Source organism: Malaclemys terrapin, chromosome 3 (genome assembly GCF_027887155.1).
Source record: "Malaclemys terrapin pileata isolate rMalTer1 chromosome 3, rMalTer1.hap1, whole genome shotgun sequence".
Taxonomy (NCBI): domain Eukaryota; kingdom Metazoa; phylum Chordata; order Testudines; family Emydidae; genus Malaclemys; species Malaclemys terrapin.
In genome coordinates this window covers 97,250,635-97,273,990 of record NC_071507.1, presented here as the reverse complement: position 1 = coordinate 97,273,990, position 23,356 = coordinate 97,250,635, and the positions used below count along the sequence as shown (strand labels likewise).

Genomic DNA, 23,356 nt, shown 5'->3' with positions numbered 1-23,356 from the left:
GAACCCTCTCCAATCTATCAACATCCTGAATCAACCTACATCTTTAATTGTGGACACCAGAACTGGACACAGTATTCCAGCAGCAATCACACTAGTGCCAAATAGAGAGGTAAAATATCCTCTTTGCTCCTACTTGAGATTCCCCTTTATGCATCCAAGGATTGCATTAGACCTTTTGGCCACAGTCTCACAGTAGGAGCTTATGGTCAGCTGATTATCGCTGTTTCCCAGGATATAGTGCCCCATTCTGTAAATATAGCCTACATTCTTAGAAACGTATATATTTACATTTGACTGTACTAAAATATATATTGTTTGCAACCAACTTACAGAGCAATCTGGATTGTTTGGTATTAGTGATCTGTCCTCTTAGTTATTTATCACTCTCCCAATTTTTGTGTTATCTGCAGATTTTATCAGTGATGACTGTATATTTTATTCCAGGTTGTGATGGGGTATACAAACCCCACATAGGGCCAGAAGAGGTTAAAGGGTAGTACAGGGACCAGGTAGCCCTGCCCCTCCAATCCTGCTGAGCATACTCCAACTGGAGATAGGGTTGAAAAGGGAGCAACCCAGCTCAGAAGGGAGAGGCTTGGAAGGAGTGCAAACCTACCAAGAAGGCTCCTGCCCAACAGAGGCTGGAGAAGCCTCCCTGCATGAATAGGACTGTATGCTAAGCCCAGTTGGGGGTGGGAGTTTGGATTCCATTTCTCCTTGTCTGGGACCAGAAGCTGAGGGAGTGAAGCAGCGATAGGAATGACCCAGGGAAGGTAGCTCAGAGGGCCCTATCTGGAGGCCAAATGATGCTGACCCTCCTAGGGCTGTGGGTCAGAGCCTGGTGGAATGGGCAGGCCCAGGCTCCCCTACCACTGCCCCATGACCAAGTGGACATTAACCACTAGGCCCCTTGGCCCACCAAGGACCCTATTACACTGGTCATTAAGAACATTAAATAGTATAGGGCCAAGAATCGATCCCTGCAGGACTCCACTAGAAACAGCTGTTCAATGATAATTCCACATTTATAACTACATTTTAAGAGTTGTCATTTTGCCAATTTTTAATCTGCTTAATTGGTATCATGTTAATTGTATATTGTTCTAGTTCTTTTGTTTTTAATCAAAATGTTGTACAGTACCAAGGCAATTATGTTGGAGAAGTCAAAGTATATTACATTACCACTGTTCTTTCTAGCAGCTGGATCACTACTGGAATATTTTTTGCAGTTCTGGTATCCATACTTCAAAGGGATGTTGAAAAATTGGAGAGGTTGCCAGTCATATGTCCTTTTACAGTTACTGAAATGCAATCAAAAGTTATTCTTAATAGTGATTTATAGGGTGCATCCTTGAACCATCATCTCTTTATAAGAAGGTAAAAAATCAAGTTCTAGCATGAGGTTAGAAAAACTGAGTACAATACAGAACTTCTCAGATATCATAAATAGGAAATAAAGCCTTTTCCCAAAACACCTCAAAAAGAGGTTTCCCAGATCTACAATAAAAACGTGGTTCAGACAAGCACTGGCTGCAGCTCATAAGCTGGATTTTTAAACATACACCGCACATCTGCATTTTACTGAAAAGTTAAGGCTAAAGGATTTTTCTCAGCAGCCTATAAAATACTAATGAACCTAATGCAGCGGAACTGTGTAAGCATCATCACTCTTTGGAACAAAGATTTAAACATCTCAATCAAACCAAAGGCAGTGATCTGAAGCTTTATATTCAGAGCTTCCAGTGCTTCCTAGTGGGACCTGAATTCTCTCCTAAGTCATCTTCACGGCCTCTAGCTAAGAAGTGTACTGTAGTGTAGTTATATCCATGAGTAATGCTTTCTCTATCATCTCCAGAGAGCTAGAGACTCCATCCCATCCTGACAGATGATGATCTAGCCTCGGTTATTTATGCCTTCATCACTTCTTGGCTGACTACATCAATGTGATCAACCTGGGCATGAAAACTTCATCTCTTAGGAAACTCCAACTAGTACAGAATGCTGCAGCGTACCTCCTCAGCAACCGTGGCTACTGCAAACACATCAAACTGATTCTTGCCCCCCCCCCCCCCCCCCACACTGGCTTCCCATTCAATTCCAAATCAAGTTCAAGGTCTCACTCCTTATTTTCAAGGACTTGGACCCAGGATATAGAAGACACCACTTAAAACTCCAAGATGAAGACCACTGTTGACAACTATGCTCCTCTGGCACAATGGAATGCTCTATAATTAACCTAAAGTTAACCTATATGAGAGGCAGAACTTTCTTGGGGGCCAGTCAGACTGTAGAGTGAACTCCCCCATGAACTGAGGACTATCACTAACCTCACCACCTTCTTCTTCAATAGCAAGGCAAATTTGACATTACCATCTCTAACAAATATAAAGCAACATCTATAGTTACAAAAAAATTCTACCAAAACAAGACATTCCACTTCAAGCACTTCTCTCCTTGGGGAAAGGATAAAGAACAAACAAACAATGTGAGACGTGTAGTCATACTGTTTAACACACTCCTGAAGGGTGCTCAGATACTATAATGTCAAGCATGGTAGAAGAATCGGTATAGAACTGACCAATATAGAACAGGAGATGCTGAAAAGTGAGGTTTTTAAAAAACCCTTTAAAAAGTCATTATGAATCTATTCTTTATCAAATATTTAGCTACATAAATGTATAACTAGGGTGTTCTGATCTTTTTCCTGTAATTTGGCAGTTAGATTATGACTCCTTTTCCACCTGTTGATTTTAGATTTTATCTGTTAAACTTTTTTTAAAGCATTTTTAGTCCAATTTTTCCTTCCTGTTATAAAATCAAAGAATGCTATCTTGCTTATTACAAATATATATGCTGCAGTTCCTTCCTTCTCTATTAAGTTCCTTCCATCTCTAGATTTGTTGAAAAATCAACAAGCAAATGTCAAAGAAACCCCCTAAAATTTCAAACTAGCTAAAATCAGTCATTTGTTGAAGTGAAATATAGTACATTTTACTCTTCGCTGTACCAGGACAGGAAAGGGAGGTAGCCTTGAATGTTTATTCCTCTCTCATTTTTATTTAAATGCTTGCTTTAATTCCATTTAAAGTTCTCACCAACACCAAAACATTTACAAAGTAAGATCTCCCTTTCACATTGGTAGGTATCTGTAAAATCAGTAAGCATACTATTTAAAAAAAAAAAAAAAAAAAAAAAAAAAATCAGAACCACAGTTCACTTTTCCGTTGATCAAAACCTACAAGTTTTCTTCCCATGTGTATTGGATTCTAATTTGGTGGAAGTGATCATTTGATCATGATCAAAACCAAGAACCATATTAATCACCATTCCCACAAATGGCATTGAAAAGGCCAGGATCCAGAGACTGGTATCTTTAGGAGAGTCGATTGCCCATCTTGTTTTGCAAAGAAACAAGAAAAGGTTGACTTTTGATAATAAAACTAATATTGAACCTAGCCAGTTTTGTATTGGAATCTCATTTGTTTTAACTAGGGTAATGTCGGAAGACTTGGGGGAGGTGGGTGGCGCGGCACAGAAAATGTAGTTCATCACTATAATGCATAGGAAAATAACATTTTAAAGTTGTTGTTAAGCATGTTCTGTTCTTTATAGGTGACCTGCAAAATATTTTTGAAATAGTAGATGTATGTTCTTTTTTATTTATGAAGGCTGCCTGACAAATGTTTTTTTAAATTAGTTTGGCTTTTTTTTAACCTTAGAAATATCAGAAGTGTGAAATCTGGTCTTTAGAGGACCATCAGGAGGCATTAAGAAAGTTATTGGGAGCACTGCCCACCTTAACTGAAGGGGCTAGGGCAGTGGTTCCCAAACTGGGGTTCGTGAACCCCTGGGGGTTCACAAAATGTTACAGAGGGTTCTCGGAAAAAAATTCCCTAATGGCAGAGAGCTGTCCATAGGGACCCCGGGTAGCACGGGGCCAGCAGCCTGGAGCCTTGGGGACTTCCAAGAGCTAAGCCAATCAAAGCAAGCATATCTATCACACTGAGGAGAATTAAACTTCAAGACTCCTTATATGAAATAGAAAGGGAGGTGGATTTTTTTTTGCTGTTTTTAAAAATAAATAGGCAGCTAGTGTTTTTAAATTATTATGAAGAACAAGTTTAAGCTTTGTTGTAATGTACATTGTTTGCCTGAACTGCTCAAGACCTGAATGCTTGTGTAGGAGGAACTCTTTGAGTTGGCTTCTTAAATGCCTTCATGCTGTTTCACATCTGATACTCCTTGATGAAACATAGGAGGCAGAGGCGCCAGTACAGGGTGTGATGAGGGTCGCATACCACTCCATCGGCGCACCCTCCCGCAGGTCCCTCTCCTTTTTTTCCAGCAGCCTCCCTAGGCCCCCCTACTTTTCTACTGGTGCCTCTGATAAGAGCCTTGTCTTATAACAGGCTTAATCAAAAGGGATACAAGCTACAAAAAGTGAGCTCTTGGAAGAGTGTTGTCATTTTCATAGTGTAATAAAACTACTGTAACGATAAATAATAATAAATAGTGTGTAATAAGAATGTCATAAAAACAAAATTTATATTTCCAAGATCACTGCTTTTATAATTTATGCTAAGGTAAGGGGGAAAATCCCTGGAAATATTCATTTTTACAAAAGGGTTCACAAGACTTGACATTTTAGCAAAAGGGATTCGCGGGTTGTTAAAGTTTGGGAACCACTGGGCTAGGGTTTGAGTCTAAGACTTCTATTCAAATTATCATTTAAAAATTAAATTCTTCTTTTCTGGGGTAAAAAGTTTTGAAAGGTGAATAGAAAAATCATTTCCCCTTCTTGCTGATAGTCTCTTCACCATTTCACTAGTTCTCCAGGCATCAGAGATTTCCAGCTTAGACAGGACCTGAATTCCCATTTTAAGAGAAACTAGCAGAATTTAAAAAACAAAAACAAAAACAAAAACAAAAAACAAGCACTTCTTACATCATAGAGAGAACCAAAGAGAACACATCATTCCCCTTGTCCCTCCACCTCCCTTCTGTAGGTCACCTTTAAAGACCAGAAAAATAATGTGCCTTATAGCTTTGCAAGTCAAATCTTTCCTATGCATTCTACAGACAACCAGTTATTTAGTATAAACACATTTAAAAGCGTTTTATAAGTTTCCTGTCAAAACCCGCAAACTTTTTAAATTAGAATTTAGACATTAAATTTGTTAAGTGATGTACTCTTTTTTTAAATTTTTTTAAAAATTAATCGTTTCAAGTACATCTTTTGGGGTAAACTGCAACAGCACAAGTTATGGTTTATAATGGGGTATGTATAAATTAAGGGTTTGCACCAGTATATAGCTACAGTGATGTAGATATACTGCTGCAAAAAGAAATACACACAGAATGTAGACAGGACCCACTGTTCAAGAGACATCACCACTTTGAGGTAGCAGCTCCTAATAGGTGTATGTAATGGATCAAACATAAAAGCATCAGTTGACAAATTAGCGGTCATGATACACAGTGAGCCTGATTACTAGGATTTAGTGTTTTACTGTCTCAACACTTGGCACCTACATAGCACTCTTCCTCCACAGAGCTTAAGCTGCTTTACAAAAGGTGAATAAAAAACATTAGCCTTATTTTACAGATAAGGAAACGGAAGTAGAGATTACGTTACTTGCCCACAGCAAATCACAGGCAGAACTGGGAACTCGGGTCTCCTGATTCTTAGTTTTATCCTGTCAGCCAGTTCATCTTGATTTACAAAATGTTAAACCTCAAGCATTACTCCTTTAGAAATAAAATTGCATAGAAGAGTGACTTTCCCAGAGCCACAAAGCAAATCAGCAGAATAGAACTCAGAATGTGTGACTTTCTGTCCTGTAGTCTTACCATTTACAGCCACGCGATCACTCATACCGTGCATTGTGTCGTTGAAAGGCTAACTACTCACCTTTGTATCCAGATGAAGATATTCCAGTGTACGCATGGACTGATTGGACTGCAATGGGATTAGAGCAGGGGTGGGCAAACTTTTTGGCCCGAGGCCCACATCTGGGTGGGGAAATTGCATGCAGGGCCATGAATGTAGGGCTGGGGCAAGGGGTTGGGGTGCGGGAGAGAGTGCAGGGTGTGGGAGGGGGTGTGGTGTGCAGGAAGGGGCTCAGGGCAAGGGGTTGGGGCAGAGGAGGGGTGTGAGGTGTACAAGGCGGCTCAGGGAAGGGGGTTGGGGTGCAAAGGGGATGCGGCGTGCAGAAGAGGGCTCAGGGCAGTGGTGCGGAGTTCGGGAGGTGTGGGGTGCAGCAGGGGGCTTAGGGCAGGGGGTTGCAGTGCAGGAAGGGTTTGAGGTGCAGGCTCCAGCCCAGCACCGTTTACCTGGAGCAGCTCCGGGGTGGCAGTGGTGCACACCAGGGCCAGCGTATGCTCCCTGCCTGCCTGCCCTGGCCCCGTGCCGCACCCCGGCCCGCGTGCTGTAGTTTGCCCACCCCTGGATTAGAGGATGCTCTACATATCTGAGAAGTCAAGCTATTAGGGCATAATAACTAAGGTCCCAATCCCACAAGCTAATTTGTGCAGGTGGATCATGGTTCCAGTGTGGAACCACATTGTGGGACCTTAAAGTGGGTGTGCTGCATATTAAGATCAACTTCTATCGGTCAATTGTAACACTGAACTAAACTGAAAATAAGTTGTTTAGCCTCCTGTAAGATAGCCATTCAAACTTATCTTTTACTTTATAATAAAAGCTAAGGCATAAGAATGAGTAAATAAAATTCTGGTAGAAAAAATATTTATTAAAAACATTGGAGAAAGGGCTCCTTGTTACATAAGCTAGACATAATATTGAAAAATTACAGTAGGCGTTTTTATGATAGCTGTTCGGCAACACTTCAATTTAGTACTCCATTAATTTTGACAAAACTCATGATTAAAGCTTTGTCAAAAACTGTTTATCATATGAACTTAACCTTAATAGGATAAATGCTGGTAAGCTGTCCGTCCAGCACACACAAAGACTAACATAATTTTTTCTACAAATCAAATGTGTACAGGCACAATATCCACATCAAATTTTAACGTGCCCATACCAGTGTTGTTAGCATTGTCTTAGATTACTACAGCTTCAAGATTTTTAGACTCTTATGGGACTTCTAACCATTCACCATTTAAACAGTCCTTTTTGCATTTCACGTAACTGTTTCCCTTTCTAGTTGTCACACACCAGCATAACAATTACATTTCTAATAGTGCATAGGGATGTTTAAATATTAAAATTTCAAATAAAAATAATATTTCTATTAAGTCTGTCTTTAAAAGAACCTAAGATTCCTTAATTTTGGCCTTGAATGAATACTTTAGTGTTATTACAATAGCATGAACATTAAGGGAGTTCAAGTATTCCATATTTTTTTAAGCTATTGTAACATCCTTAGAACATTTAAAATACAATTTATTTCCATACTGATTGTTTTTTTGCTTGCCAAAAAAGAAATGCAAAAGGCAGTGGGGAATAAAGAATGGTGCACTTACATAACATATGGTAACTGCTGTTTCATTCACTGGATGCATAAGCATCAATGGCGATGGAACAGTTCTCAAGAGACTTATTGTAGCTTGTTTTCCCTCTGCATTACTAGGACTACATTAAAGGTCCCTATGTTTCCAGGCTTCTGTAAAAGATTTCATTTTTAAAAAATTGGAATCCTCAGGACCTTTCCTGCTAGTTCTCAAGGTGGTTAAACTACTTAAGAGTGTTCCTTTAAATAATATTCAAGCAAAAAGGTGCCTATTAACATAAATGGCTTCTGCATCAGTACCACATACTAGACAAGGTCCTAAAACATCCAAGCTATTCACAGATAATGTCTGATTTGGAACTAAATTTGTGATCTCCATGCGGTCCTTCGTAGGATTGTTGCTTAGCCAGGCACTTACTACAGACTGGTTAGCAGTGTGTGACAGAAGTGTAGTACTTCTTCCACCTAAAACAAAAACAAAGAAAAACAAACCAGTTAACTATGATTTTATTTACTTCCATTCAGGATTGGGGTGGCATATTAAGTATTCAGCTAACATGGTGGGAATACCAAAGTCTGGGTTTTAGATTGAATTGATGTGATGGGCTTAGATGAGACTCCAGTGGATAAAAAATATTTTGCATTACTTAACGGACAGAAGTCAGTCAGAATAGCTAGTTTTTACTAGATCTCCCCCTCAACTGAGGGAGCTAATGCCATCATAACAGTAAAGAATCACCTCCTTAGGGTATAGTGAAGAATAACATTATGTACTAGGTACATTAAACCTCTTGATTAATTAACTTTCAAACTGAAAGCAAGCTTGGACCTGTGCAAAAAGTTTCCTTAGACAATATTTTCTTTTGTTTATTGCTTCTTTAGATTTGTGTTTAAGATATTGATCCAAATCGTCCCCCCAATTTCCTGCTTATCCTTTACAAATGATACACCTGGTTTTGACTTTGCTATGGAAAGAAACAGGCACAAGTTTCACAAAATCAGAATTATGATTTCATAACAAGATTAAAATTGGTGGAAGAGATAGACTGAGGGAAAAGCTATTTGTTAAGAATCCAGGGTATGCAATAGGCAAACCTGGTACAACGAGAAGCAGAGTGCAACTAGATTTATTATTTAGTCTGTTATATCAGCTTTCCCCTATATAGAAATCCCTCAAACCTTTGAGCCCAGGGAAGAGAAGGTTTTACTTCACAAATAAATCTGAATATTTTCCCTATTTTTAGCTACCCCAATGTTTTTACCTAGAAATTTCGAGTGTATTTACATCAACACTATGTTGCAAGTTGTGTTTCTATATGGAGGTTGAATTCTGTACTCCAAAAATCAGGACAAGAATGAAAACAGAAGGCAGCAGAATCTGACCTTCTTAGTATTAAGTCTGATTTTTCATCAGAATAGGGTTTCCTCTACAATGATTTGTCTATAGGGCTGTCGATTAATCGCAGTTAACTCAAAAAATTAATCATGATAATTGCAGTTTTAAATCACACTATTAAATGGAATACCAATTGAAATTTATTAAATATTTTTGGATTTTTTCTACATTTTCAAATATATTGATTTCAATTACAACAGACTATAAAGTGGACATTGATCACTTTCTATTATTTTTCAATTACAAATATTTTCACTGTAAAAATGAACAAAATAGTATTTTTCAATTCACCTCATACATGTGCTGTAGTTCAATCTCTATTGTGAAAGTGCAACTTAGAAATGTATTTTTGTTGTTGTTACATAACTGCACTCAAACACAATGTAAAAGTTCAGAGCCTACAAGTCCACTCAACCCTATTTCTTATTCAGCCAATCACTAAGAGAAACAAGTTCGTTTATATTTATGGGAGGTAATGCTTCCTACTTCTTATTTACAATGTCATCTGAAAGTGAGAACAGGCATTCGCATGTAGCCAGCATCGCAAGATATTTACATGCCAGATGCACTAAAGATTCATATGGCCCTCCATGCTTCAACCACCATTCCAGAGAATATGTATCCATGCTGATGACAGATTGTGCTAGATAACGATCCAAAGCAGTGTGGACCAACGCATGTTCATTTTCATCATTTGAGTCAGATGCCAGCAGCAGAAGGTTCATTTTCTTTTTTGGTGGTTTGGGTTCTGTAGTTTCCGCATCTGAGTGTTGCTCTTTTAAGACTTCTGAAAGCATGCTCCACACCTCGTCCCTCTCAGATTTTGGAAAACACTTCAGATTACACCTTAGGTCGAGTGCTGTAACTATCTTTAGAAATTTCACATTGATATCTTCTTTACGTTTTGTCAAATCTGCAGTGAAAGTGTTCTTAAAACGAACAACATGTGTTGGGTCATCATCTGAGACTGCTATAACATGAAATATATGGCAGAATGCGGGTAAAACCGCAGGACACTCCAAGGAGTTCAGTCACAAATTTAATTAACACATTTTAGCAAGCGTCATCAGCATGGACGCATGTCCTCTGGAAAGCATGAAGGGCCATATGAATCTTTAGTTTTACATTGTTTTATTTTTGAATGCTTTTTTTGTACATAATTCTACATTTGTAAATTCAACTTTGATGATAAAGAGACTGCACTACAGTACTTGTATTAGGGGAACTGAAAAAAAATTTTTTTACAGTGCAAATATTTGTAATTAAAGAAATATAAAGTGAGCACTTTACACTTTGTATTCTGTGTTGTAATTGAAATTAATATATTTGAAAATGTAGAAAACATCCAAAAAGTCTCCCTCAAGGACATATGCAGTTATATGGCAGTTAGTGCCCTTCCAAATCAACAATTCTATGATTTTTGGAAAGTGAACTGGATTTAGCTGTGAAAATTCTGGATGTGCCCCTTGATCCATTGTTGGAGAGTGCACTCACATCAGATATGAGGTAATATTTCAGGAGTGAAAGCACTGTAATTCTCTTGAAGAGGACCACTAAGGCTGTCTCTTTCTAATAAGAAATCATCATACTCCATAAATGAACAGACTATGGAATAGTGTCCTCAAGCCAATTATTTAATTAACTACGCTGCACAAACTCAGCCTAAGATCTTCATCTTCCTAAAAGGAAGTTTGCTTCAAAAATCCTTACCTTGATGGAAAAAAGATGGCTTTTCTGATACATCTGTGGAGGTATCCCAATGCCAAAGAGAGCCATCTTCAGAACATGTAAATAGGTGATCTGGGTTGGAAGGATGGAAGTGAACTTCCCACACTACAAGAGTCAAGAGATTCAAGTTTATTACCCAGGATTATATAAACAAATCTAAATTAAAATAATATCAAAGAGTTTGATTCTCCAAGAAAACAAGGAAATTCCAAATCAAGGTGTTCAGTATAACTCGTCACTCAATGTACTGGAGATGAACTAAACTGTCTATAGAGCTTCCATTCTGCCTTAACTGTAAAAAACCCCCACCAAACCAAAACACAACAAAACTAAAACGACAACCCACACACAAAACCCTCATTTCTTTTGCAATCATTTCTCTGTCATTGCAGAGGCCTCGGGCATTGGTGCATCTCAGTCCCTCCTATTCTCTGCCTGTGGCACATTGACAACTTGGCCTCCTATGAGCTGTAATACTTTGGTCTAATTTCAATTGTTGGGTTTAATGTGTGGGTGCTGGGTGGTGTTGCTAGCCTGTGACATACAGGAGGTCAGGCCAAATGATTTGAGGTCCCTTCTGGCCTTAAACTCCATAACTGACTGAACTTTTAACAGTCACTGTTCTAAATAATACCTGAGATTACTTTAATTGAAAGACTAAAGAATTTTCTCCCTGGTTTACATTGTGTATCATGTAAACCCAGTTTCACTGTTTCCCCTGGTTTTGTGGTTCTTTTCTTTCATCTGAAGTGGATTCATCTATCCTACTCCCGGAAGTGTGCAAGATGCCTCATGAAACAAGGTAAAAAAGGTCCCTGCCTTGGAGTTTACAATCTAAATTTAGATAGACAAAAACTAAAAAAGGGGAAAGGACATGCATTAACTAAGCTATATGCCCTTCATAAGGCTGCACACTTTTCTCCGTTCACCTTAATGTTTAAGTTACCTGTGTCCTGCCAGACCAAAATTCTGTTTGCTTACTTAAGGTGGAATATATTTTAAAACCCATTTGTATCAGAACAGATGTGTCACACATGAAATGTTAAAAAACAAATGCAAGATGTAGTAAAACCTCATTAGTTTGCATTAATGGGGGAAACCCAGTGCAAGTTAATGAATGCCAGGATAGGGCAGATGTAAGCAAGAAATAACACTACTATACTTGCATAATCTTTTCTTGTTATTGAGATCAGTGGTGAGACAAAGACCACCAGAGCCAGGTCATCTTGCCAGTACTCGCTATAGCTCAGATGGGGTTGTGGGATAGAAGCTAGCAGGCTTCTATGGGGTGGACCATCAGAAGCCAAGAACTGGACTACTGTCTTTCTAAAGGTGCACAGGCATAAACCTGATACCTTCACAACCTGCACACTAACTTCCTCTTTACTTATTGCCCAAAGAGGGCTGTTGGAGCAGCATAGACCAACCTGACTGTACCCCTTCTCTGACTCATCAACACTTTTGTATCAGAGACCCGTACTTGACAGCATGCAATTTGATTAGCTAGTAGATTCAGTATCACATGCATTACTCTACCCACAGCTAGAACCTGGCTAATACATCCATAAAACAAGCCCCCAAAGTTATGTTTACTGTGAATTTTGGGGTTTTCTTCGTGAAAGTACAATATTATATGGCTAGTTCTATGTTAAAATCTGAAGCATAGCATTGTATTAACAGCAAAGTTGTATATTCAATGCAATGTATATACAGAGAACCCCAAGCTTTTTCCCCCGCCTCACCCCACGCAAATTAAGAAGCTGAGTGTAACAAATGTACATTTTCCCCTATAAATCAGTGGTTCTCAAACTTTTTTTTCCCCCCGTGGACCACTTAAAATTGCTGAGGGTCTCAGCGGACCACTTAATGATCTTTCCAAATGTTATTTGTACCGTTAGCTAACTATTGTAAAGCACTTTGGATAAAAGTGGTGTATTAAAAAATAATAATTAATGTTTTTTTGTTCTACAAAAAAAGCACACAACTCATTTTAATATCAGTAGTCTTAACTTTCTAATGTGATCAATGTGGCTTCTTTCCCCCACCGCAACAGCCCCCAAGCTAGGGCTGGGGAAGGGGAGGGTGTGTCTCTACCTCTCTCCCCTGCTGCAGCAGCCCCCGAGAGGGATGGGAAGGAGGGCCGTCTCTCCCCAGCAGCCGCAGCCATGGGGCTGTGGAAAGTTGACTCTCTCTGGCCGCTGCAGCCTTGCACATCCCAAATTCCCTCCACCCCTCTCTTCTTATCCCACTTCCCCCTCCCACCTACACCCTAATCCCCCCAAAGCCACCACCTCATATGTGCTTCTTCTCCAGGGTCCAGGCACCTAATTAGTGGAATAAGTCCAGGCACCTGTGCGGCTCCACTAATTAGGTGGGTGGCCCTTCATTCTTTCATGTGCGGCCGCCCAGGTGTGCATCTTAGAGGGAACTATCCATGGACCACCTGAATGGACCATGGTTTGAGAACCTCTGCCATAAACTAAGTTGGCATTTAGACATAAAAGGTGACTTACAATCTTAAATGACAGACACTTTTGAAAATTTTACCCCAAATCTTAAAATATATTTCTTCAACTGTCAATGAATATTTCCAGCACAATGTTGTGAAAAAGAGCTGCTCCCTCATAGCTAATGCTCTCAGAATTGCCAGTAGAAGTGGTTGTTTCATCATTTGAGGGCACATCCCAACCACAATAAGGAACTAAAAGAAGCTATCCCAAAGAGTATTTTTTAAAAAGTTCTTTTTCCTCTTTGCTCAGTTGCACATTTTCAAATTTGTCAATTACTATAATCCTGCTCTCGGTGCTTATGTGATTCCTATCAAATGTTAATAGGTGTTACATGAGCAAAAAGGACCACCAATATGCAATTCTTATAGAAACGCAGAGCAATATATGTGTAAAGGGGTTATAAAATGCGTTTGACAAAAAACAAACTACTTTCTCAATTCTATTTCTTGTTTGACTAGACTTTTAGTTAGCCATAACATACAGCATTAACCAGCTCCTGTTAGACAAAGAATAAGCCTGGAAGCAAACAGTGTGGATGAACACATATTTAGTAGTTATAACACAAAAAAGCAATGTTTAAATCTTGTCCAAAAATACAGAAATATTTAGAGATACAGTATCTGTTTCTCTTTAGCTTCTTACTTTCAGCTTCATGAGCATTGAGCAGGGACACTGGCATGCTGCCTTGTCGAACGTCCCAGATACTCAACATTCCATCTTGGCCACCCGTAGCTACAATATGCTGCTGGTTGGGATGCCTGTCCACACAGTGTAGTGGAATTCTGTCACCTGTCCTGTGAAGAGGGGAAAAACAAAAGTAATTTCCTGTTCAAACAATTTTACCCTCCCAAAGCACCATGCTGTTGATCAAAATTGGTAATTATATTAATTAGGATGTATAATTACCAGGAGTATCTTACTACTGAGGTTAGAACAATTTGACACCCACTGGAACTGGTTTCTTTTATTAAGTTATTGTACCACAAATTAGACAGACACCAGGCTCTGAACCTTGTGGTTTATTATTGACCACCTACAAAAGCTTAATAAAGATTTCATTAAAAGTGTAAGGGTGCTTTGTGGTAAGAAGTAAATATGTTTATCTGTACAAAGGGTTGTTACTCCCTTTGCAGCCCATTGGGTGTTAAAACCGGAATTAGGAATGGAAGTGCCTTAGTCACTCACCCACTAGATAAGCCGGATTCCCCATTGACAGTGGGATTTTGATCAGGCCCTATATTTCAATTTCTTACCTACCTCACGAAGCACAGACAATTAGTGTTCATAAAGCACCCTGAAGGCTAAAAAGTGCCAAGTGTTACAAAATGCTGTTTTCCTAACCAGAAATATAGTGTATTCATAGGAGATGGAGGGAAAAATTTCTATAGATGGAAACACTGCAATTGTCCTCCAAGTACAATTACAATATCCAAATTAAATTATGTATCACCTGTTATCAAGAAAGTACAGTCCAAGAGATTTATATGTAATAGATTTTGTTTTCTTGTTTAAGATGTATTTACTGGAAAATACAAGCTGAAAATAAAAAGCTTACAAGGAAAATATTTGAGAGGGCTCATTTCTTTGCTGTCTGAAGTCCCATATTTTTAACTGTCCAATTGAATTTACTGTCAGAATCTCAGTTGTGCGAAGGAAAGTCACTGCATGGAGTGTACTGCTGTCTGCGTTTTCTGCAATAGGAAGAGGTTAGGAAAATATTGATTAAACAACTAATAGTTTCAAACAAAGTGATTGCACTATTAACATCTATTTTCCTTTTATCTGTCAAAAACCCATGATCTGCAGATTAAACTTCACTAGTTTTCAAAGCAGCTGCTCTTGAAACTCACTGCTAAGAACATTCTTCCTCTCCCTTTATTTATTAGACTTTTCCAATATGCTCTAGCTTCCTTTGTATCAATACAAACACATTGTGAACATACTTTCCCTCTAAGTCTATCCAGGGAGCCATTTCCCTAACCTGAATTCCCTACTACAAGTTTGTTTAAACAAAGTTATTGAACTAGATTCTTTTAATTTTACTGGGTTTATATGTGGTTTATAAAAAATTAAGTTATACTTGAAGGTACATAGAAAAAGATATGCATGCTCTACAGACATTCTAGTTTGTTACTGACAGTCAGGTTATTGGTCTGTGGTTTATAAACTGAATTATTTTAGAAGAATCCAATCTAATTTTTGACCTGGAAAGATTTGCTACAAGTGGTTGACAAAAGGCTCATTTAGTCGGTGTCTGTGGCATGCTCCATTGCTTTGCAACAGGCCTTTTAAAAAAAAAAAAGGGGGACATATTGTATATCCCAAGTCCATTGTTTCACAACTGGAGGCTGTGAAGCTTTTCATAGTGTGATTCTGTGTTCCGTAAGAGCCACAACTCCTGCTACTATGCTAAATTAAGCAGCTGTCTACAAAAGGATTTCAGTGCTATTTCATCAGTCTTTACCAAGACATGGACTTATTCAAATATCACCATCTACATGATGCCCATCCAGCAAGTCAGTTGTTCTTAAATAGGTCTCCCCTATAGCAGCACTACCCATTATTTTTAACCTCCTAGTTAGGAGTTAAAAATATTTGTTTTTCACTGAAATATTTAAGAGTGCTTTATGAACAGCATCATTTACCTTCAGAGATGAAAGCCAAGTCTAGCAGCATTTGGTCACTTTTTTGGAGTTTAGAAGACAGTGCCCTAATTGACTGACTTACGCTACGTGATCTTATTAACCTATTTTTTCTGTATTGCTCATACTTTGTTCTTTACTATAGCGGAATAATGCATATAAGAAGTGTACTTGTCTCCTTTTTAGATGCTTTTGCATTGTACTTGTTAATTCATACTTAAGATTAAACAAAAATTCAGGAGGTATCCCTATTTTTCTCTTATGGAGATTACCTGAATTGTATAGCTATCATGTTAAGCATTCATGTAAATGAACGTGTTCTTTTGTGTTCAACTGAGAGTAGACAACCAGAGAACCTTCTTTAAAAGTGAACTAGACTACATTTTATGCATGCTGCACAAACACAGGAAAGGCCAATTCCATTAAAAACTTCAGCATATACTGAACTACTAGAAGAATTTAGAAAGTTTGCACCCTTTTAGTATTACTGAATATCCACCTTTCATATATTTACATAGACTTCCCCTCTAGCTTTTCTTCTGAAAATAATAGCTTTGCAGTCTATTCAATCAGAAATGGAGATTACACTCCTGAACAAAGTGCTTATTCATAAATAAATTAGAGTTAGCACAGTTGCCCAATTGAAGTTTAATAAGCTCAATTTCAATTGCATATTACTTCAGTGAAATTTCAAAGTGAAATACACACTAAAGGCCATTTCCTATAAAGAACGCAGTCTTGAGACCATTCCAATATAACCTCTCATTTCACCACCTCCATCTCTCCTTTATCCATACCAGAGAAGCAAATTTTGCTGGTCCACTGCATATCACTTATGATCTAGTCAGTGAACTGGTCTTATGCACAAATTTCCTTAACAAAAAAATACATTCTTGCATATTATTTCTTTTCCCCACATACTCAGGTCTCTTTATAAAAAAAACTATTTCCCTCTTCTTTTTAATTATTCCCTTTTGTGTTCTGATGTATACTAAGTGCATGCCCTGCAGTAGAACTTAATGCAAATTTTGTCATAATATAGCACACTTGACTGTTTAGCATATATTGGACATATTAGCTAAACAGTAGATTCCTTTTTTTATTAGGAACGTAGTGGTAAATAATCCTATATCTATATTGCAGTTGTTTTTTTAGCAGTAGATTTAAGTGTGCAGAGTTTATGTGGGTTAAGTCATCTGAACAAAACAATTACACATTTAATACAATGTCTGTTATAAATAGGCACCCTATCTTGTGTTCCATAGCAAAGACAGAAATAGGATTCTCGGTCTAGAAGAGATTACAAATCTCTTACAGGAGTTCCCAGCAGAACGTTACCATCTCCATCACATATTTTTAGGATACATCTTGTATATTTCTGTAGGGCCTTTCCATATAAGAGGATCCCAAAATACTTTGCCCATCAGCTTACTCATTCTAGTTTAGAATCCTTAATTTACCAAAAATGCAACTACATCTGGGGTGAATCACAGCAGCTGTTTAACAGTGCAATTTCAGATAGGAAGTGAAAAATACCACATCTGGCTGGAACTGCCTGGGAAGTAAAAGAATGTTATTAACTAAAATAAAAAATAAAAAAATTCTATCTGATTTTTTTTTAAGATACCATTTAAGTGGGGGGGACTTATCTTTCTATTACAGTAATATTGAGTAAGAGAAACATTTCTTTTTCAGTTTGTTTACTTTGTACATTTCACTTCTTATATGGTTGTTTCTTTTGTGTGAATGGGGTTTTCCCACAAGAGAGAAAATGTAATTGCAAAATCACAAAAAATGGCAAGAGAACTCAAGGACCAACATAGTACTAGAAGCTACTTTTAACTTTTTTAATTTTTATAGTGTCCCTTTAGGTAGACATAAAACAAAAATACCAAAATTGGAATTTGGCCAGCACTAAGGATAACATCTCTATACGTGTGAAAAGAAGAATGGCCTCATATTGATAGAAAGCAACAGAGAGTCCTGTGGCACCTTTAAGATTAACAGATGTATTGTAGCATAAGCTTTCGTGGGTGAATGCCCACTTTGTCGGATGCATGTTGCTTTTTACAGATCCAGACTAACACGGCTACCCCTCTGATACTTAAGACCTTGATAGACATGTTTCAGAGGATACTATAATTTAAAATAGCTGCTGTAACAAATAATGCAGTATTTCAGAAGCTGTGAAAGACACATGCATGCAGGTAACTTTAAGTCTGAATTTTGTCTGTCAATTAAACACTACAAAATATTTTAAATCTGGATTAATGCCCATTACAGGTTCTATTTGAGATATTCAGCACAATTCTGAAGTTATTGGCTATTTCTTTTTTTATTTGTCACCCGATGAGTAGAGACCGAAATTCTTTAGACCACATTTCTTAAAAAGTGATTATTTGGCCTACCTATAGTTCTCACAGCCTCCCTGTGGTCAGCTCTGAAAAGATTTATTCGACCATCTTCTCCAACAGTGACAATTTCTGGATTGTTGCAGATGACCCCTGTACATGACGCTCCACCATAGAAAGGTGTATCTGGATCCACATGGTAATGGGCCCTCTCCCATCGTTGGTTGACAGATAAAGTCTAAGCAGTAAGTAAAGAGGAGAATTTATCAATAGTACTAATTAACAATCCTGTGACAGTGTTAGAGATCAATGCTTCTGAAATATTCAAAGAAGTTGGATCAGAAATTAGTTCTGATATAACCAGGGCACACCACATTATTTCCCAGAGTTGTTCACATCAATATAGATCAGAAGATATTTTGTTCCTCTTTAATCCCCAATGCACAACCCAGCATTGCAGCCACTATCCTTCTGGGCATGATGGACCAGACAGAACTCTTTTCTCAGCTCAATCACTGGAGCTTCTTAACAGGGATATGTTGAATAGCAATAGCTCTAAAAAGCATAAGAATCCTGCCAGACAAGAAGCGGAATCTATTTACATATTTATCTTTATGATCTGGGAAATGTATTTCAACACAGTGATATTTATCAGGGATATAGGGTCTTCATGAGGTCTGGATACTGAACATAGACTGAGATCAAATAGTTGGTTTATGGCAGTAAGGAAGGCAAATTATTGCCACCCCCCCCCCCCAAAAATCTCATTTAGTTGTTCTCATAATTACACAATAAAGTAAAACAGACGAATACTGAAAGCTAAATTTACGGGTGGAACTATAGAGTTCTCAGATATTGCCTGTCTTTCTATCAGACAGCATGTTCATCAGGAAATAAATCCAACAGTTACGGAACATCTTGTTTAGCTAAGTGTGTACTTGCATTATAAATTCAAGTTACATCTAAGTTCTAGACTCATACATGTTCTCTTTTAAAAAAAGAAGGAACAAGCAGGCCAATGCTCTTTCAGAAGTATAGCAACTACTACATAAATCAAGTAACATACCATTGTAACTTTTATATATGCATAAACATTCAATGAACAGACTTTTTGATGATATATATTCATGTAAGGAAGGAGCCTGTCTAGAATATGGCTCTTCATATATCCTACGTGAGTCGTCTGTCAGACAACCATAAGGTCCGCTGTATTGGTTTAGATGAAATAAAGGGCCCAAAGATGTTAACATGACCCAGTCACTGTTTGACACCAAACAGTGTTAAACAAGGCCTGGGGTTTTGGTATACATACAGCCAGCTTAGTACCATGGCAAACACACCATTAAAAATCCTTTTAATCTTTTATTAAAAGACACAGAAGAGACAGAAAAACAGTTAAAGCATTTGAAATTTGAAGTATTAAGTAAGGCTTTTATTTTAAACAAGCTTTCTTGTTCCCATTCCTTTTAACTGGAGAAAGGAAAACCCCCTTCTTTGACAGTCTTAGATGGTATTAAAAATGGTAATAACTGTCCTTTTGGGGGAAAAAGAAAAGAAGCTTGTTAAAATGGTCTGAAACTGTTGTTGCTGCTGTTGTTCAAGTCCAAAACTTTCCTTTCAGGGAAAAGAGAAGAAGTTCATTGAGATGAGCTGCAGCGGTTGTCAAAGTCCAATCCCATTTCATCCTAGGTAGGGTTTGGGATTCAGCTAGAACTGAGTGAGGTGGTGTTGTCATCGGTAGTCTTCTCTTTTGCTTGGTCTGATCAGAACATCCCTCACTTTTAGGACAAAAAAGTTCCAGTGTACAGAAGACAGTGGGGGGTGACAGACATGGTGGTGAAACCTGCTCCAGTTGCCTTCATCTGTTTTTATTTTTGTTTTTGTATTTTCCATAAAAAAAAAATTTCTTTTAATGACCCAAAAAGGGAATGATGGGTGGAATACCCCATTCCCTCATTATCTTGTTTATTAATTAGACTTAATATTTGACATACCATTTTTGGATTAACAACTTTTGGCTTTAAATTTTCTGTTTTTAACAAGCATAATTTTAACACAATCTTCGAATTATGTTCACTTGTCTTTTTTGTTTAGACTAATTTAGTTACGCTATCAGTCTTTTGTATCTTTTCCTATTATCATTTGTTATTATATATGTTATTGCAATATCTTATGAACGTATGCATGCTTTCGACAATAAAGTTCACAATTTAGGTAAATTTGTAAGCCCAGTTGTTATCACAGGTCCACTTATGTAAGTACTATCGGACTATTCTACATATTTTAAAAGTTAGCCTAATTCTTGCTTTAGGGATTTTAGGACTCATGAGTTCAGCTGCTTCATGTTTTGATAGTTCTGAGAAGTCATGTCTCTGTGAGCACTAAAATAATTTGTACTATAAGCAAGAGTAGCTGAAACCAAGTGCACGTTATGTCTACAGCAAGTTATTTACCTGATTATTCTGATGGTGACGGAAAATTGTTACACTTCCCGTTGATGAAGCAGCTACAATTCTTTCCTGGTCAAAAAACTAAGAAGAAATATCTTAAGCTTGTTACAGTTTGAGGACATCACCACAGAAACACAAGTGATTTGAATTTGCAGCAGTCTTACTTATTGTTAGATAATCTCAGAATGTACAAATGAAAAATCTGATGTTTGAAACTGATTTAGACAATATTCCCCTAGGAAAAAAATTATTTGATTCTCAATATTCTGATATCCCACTGATACTTAAAATCTTCTTTAAAAGTGGTGTTAAATCTGTATTAAAAAGAAGCAAAAAACAGCCATTGGATATAACTATTTTACCTGCATGTCCATGACATCACCATGGTGTCTGATATCACATAACAGCTGTGGTTCTCCTTGATACTCCCCATTGGGACCCAAACTTCCAAAGTCTCCGACAGACCAAACAGAGATCTTGTTTTCCTGTATGACAAGAGTGAAACTAGCTTATTTTAAAATATGTTAAGACACTCTTGTCAATAAGTCAGTTGAGACAAGGTGGGTGAGATAACATTTTTAATTGGACCAAATTCTGTTGGTAAAAGAAACAAGTTTGTCTCTTTGAGCAAGTTGAGGCAATATCTTTTATTGGACCAAAACAACAAGGAGTCTGGTGGCACCTTAAAGACTAACAGATTTATTTGGGCATAAGCTTTCGTGAGTAAAAACCTCACTTCTTCCGATGCACCGAAGGACCATCCACCTTCTCTCTCTAATATCCTGGGAGCAATACAGCTACACTTGAAACAATAAATCAGCTCAACTTTTTCTCTCTTCCCAAAGAGAGTACCTTGAGAAAATAAACTAGCTGACATATTTTCATAGAGGTAGATTAAATACATTCAAGGCACCTGGAGAAAATGAACATGCCATAAGTTTTTTTGTATTTACAGAGCATATTAATCCTGCAAAATGCAAAACAATTAATGAAATCTACATAACCAGTTAAATGCAGCCATCTCTAAGGAGACGAGAGCTAGCCAATCAGCACACATCAAAAGGAAGAGGAAATGTTGGTCATGGAGCTAAGCAAAGAAACAAACACACACACAGTCCAGCAAGGAGCTTTAGCCTTCATGAAGAGAAACCAGAAGCTTAGTTCTTAAGATCTCACACCATTAGCTGAATGGTGCTCAATTTAATTGAGAAAGGGGGAAGTCTCTGTTCAACCTACCAGGAGCTGAAAATACACAGAGAACCACGCCGGGAGGCTCCGGGGAGGTCACAGCGCTTCAGCACCGAGAGGCAGCGCGCACCCGCCCTCCCCGCAGCATGGCGAGGCGGAGGGTCCGGGCACTGCGCTGAGGGTGGGGGACCCGCTGGGCACCGCCGCAGCATGAGGCGCAGCGCAGGGCAAACGCGGCCTTGTGCAGCACCCCCGGCTTGTGCCGCTGTCACACACTCGCGCCGCTCGGCCGCCTCTCACCCGAGCCCCCCGCCCAGCAGCGGCCTGCCCGGGGGTCACTACCGGCGCGAGTCGGGCAGCGCAGAGCGAGAGACACGTTCTGGTAACGGCCCGGGGAACTCAGGCCCGGCCCCGCGGGCAGGGCCGCGGCAGCAGCACAAGGGGATTTGGGGGCGCAGCGCGCGGGGCTGCCCCGGGCCGGTACCTCGTTGTCCCAGGAGCCGGTAGCGAAGAGCTCGGGCGGCTGCAGAGCGGCAGCGGGCACCGGTCGCCAGCGGGTCTTACTGATCTTCTGGGACACGAACTTGGCGGAAAAATCCTCCATGCCGGGAGCAGCGACAGGCACGAGCGCTACCGAGCGGAAACCAGCTTCGATCCCACCGCCCCGCTGGCCTCCCGCCTCTTCCGCCCCAAACAGTCTCGCGGATTGGCTGAAGGCGCCCGGTAGACGGCGGCAGCGGAAGGACAAACCTCCTCTGTGGTGGCCGCTGCGCTCCGAGGGGGGGCGGGACCTGCTGGGGTGGGAAGGAGAAGAAACGTTGCCTGGGGGCGGGGCCGCGCTGTCAGTCCCGCCTGCTTCCAGATTCGTGCTCCTGTGTCACTTTGTATTTATAGCGCATCCAACCCCAAACAAGGCTGCACAAAAATCTCAAACAGGATCTCGCTGTCCACATTTACGGTGTAGGATGCCAGATCTGGACCTGCTGATTAGCCAGTGATACCCAACACTTCATTAGAGAAAAGCGTATAGCCCTTGGAGAAAAAGGGCCTATTTCACATGTAACTATTTCCTTAATATTTTACGAAACACCAATTCACTCCCGTTTTCCAGTCCAATTTTCTACGGATCCTTTGCGTTCTGGGCTAAACATCTGGGGGAGTGTCTAGACTAATATTTACAATTGTGTTAGTAAACTGGAGTTAACTGGAAGTCAATTAACTCGAGTTAAAACAGAAACCACAAACTCTAATCCATACAACTCTTTGGATATGATGTAAAATGGAAGAAAGATGTCAATAAGTATAGAAAATGCCCTTAATCACTATCATAATGTCCCCTCATATTTGCTGAAACTGGTCTACGTGCAGAGAGGAAAAAAACAGTCATGACCTATCCAAATTCATATATTTATTCAAGAGAATAAGAGGAATATTAAATCAAAACAACAGAGTTTCCAGTTTATTTATTTAATCCAGGAGCACACACACAAATAGTTAATTTTGAAGTACAGTAAATTTATGACTGGTGGAATGATTAAAATTAAAGTTCTTTGTTCTGTAAGAGATACTGTGCTAATCTCTGTCTGCATTGCTGACCTTTACACTGATAACAAAAT

At 38.9% G+C, this 23,356-nt stretch overlaps 1 protein-coding gene across 1 annotated transcript; it reads right to left on the bottom strand.

Annotated features, from left to right (window-relative positions):
* Nucleotides 1-6,982: 6,982 nt before the first annotated feature.
* NUP43 (nucleoporin 43) lies at nucleotides 6,983-22,422 on the bottom strand. Its single transcript, XM_054021539.1, has 8 exons — nucleotides 22,225-22,422; nucleotides 20,915-21,037; nucleotides 20,556-20,633; nucleotides 18,160-18,340; nucleotides 14,665-14,800; nucleotides 13,752-13,903; nucleotides 10,582-10,704; nucleotides 6,983-7,940 (listed from the first exon to the last, which is right to left on the bottom strand). Exons 1-8 carry the CDS (start codon nucleotides 22,342-22,344, stop codon nucleotides 7,729-7,731), a joined length of 1,125 nt encoding a protein of 374 aa, XP_053877514.1. The 5' UTR covers nucleotides 22,345-22,422; the 3' UTR covers nucleotides 6,983-7,728.
* Nucleotides 22,423-23,356: the final 934 nt, after the last annotated feature.

Bases quoted from the DNA above. Each gene is read 5' to 3' on its own strand.
- NUP43 (XM_054021539.1), bottom strand. From the start codon at position 22,344: ATGGAGGATTTTTCCGCCAAGTTCGTGTCCCAGAAGATCAGTAAGACC. The intron at 21,038-22,224 runs GTACCGGCCCGG...CTTGTCATACAG, and splicing joins CCGGCTCCTGGGACAACGAG to GAAAACAAGATCTCTGTTTG. The intron at 20,634-20,914 runs GTAAAATAGTTA...ATTTCTTCTTAG, and splicing joins GTGATGTCATGGACATGCAG to TTTTTTGACCAGGAAAGAAT.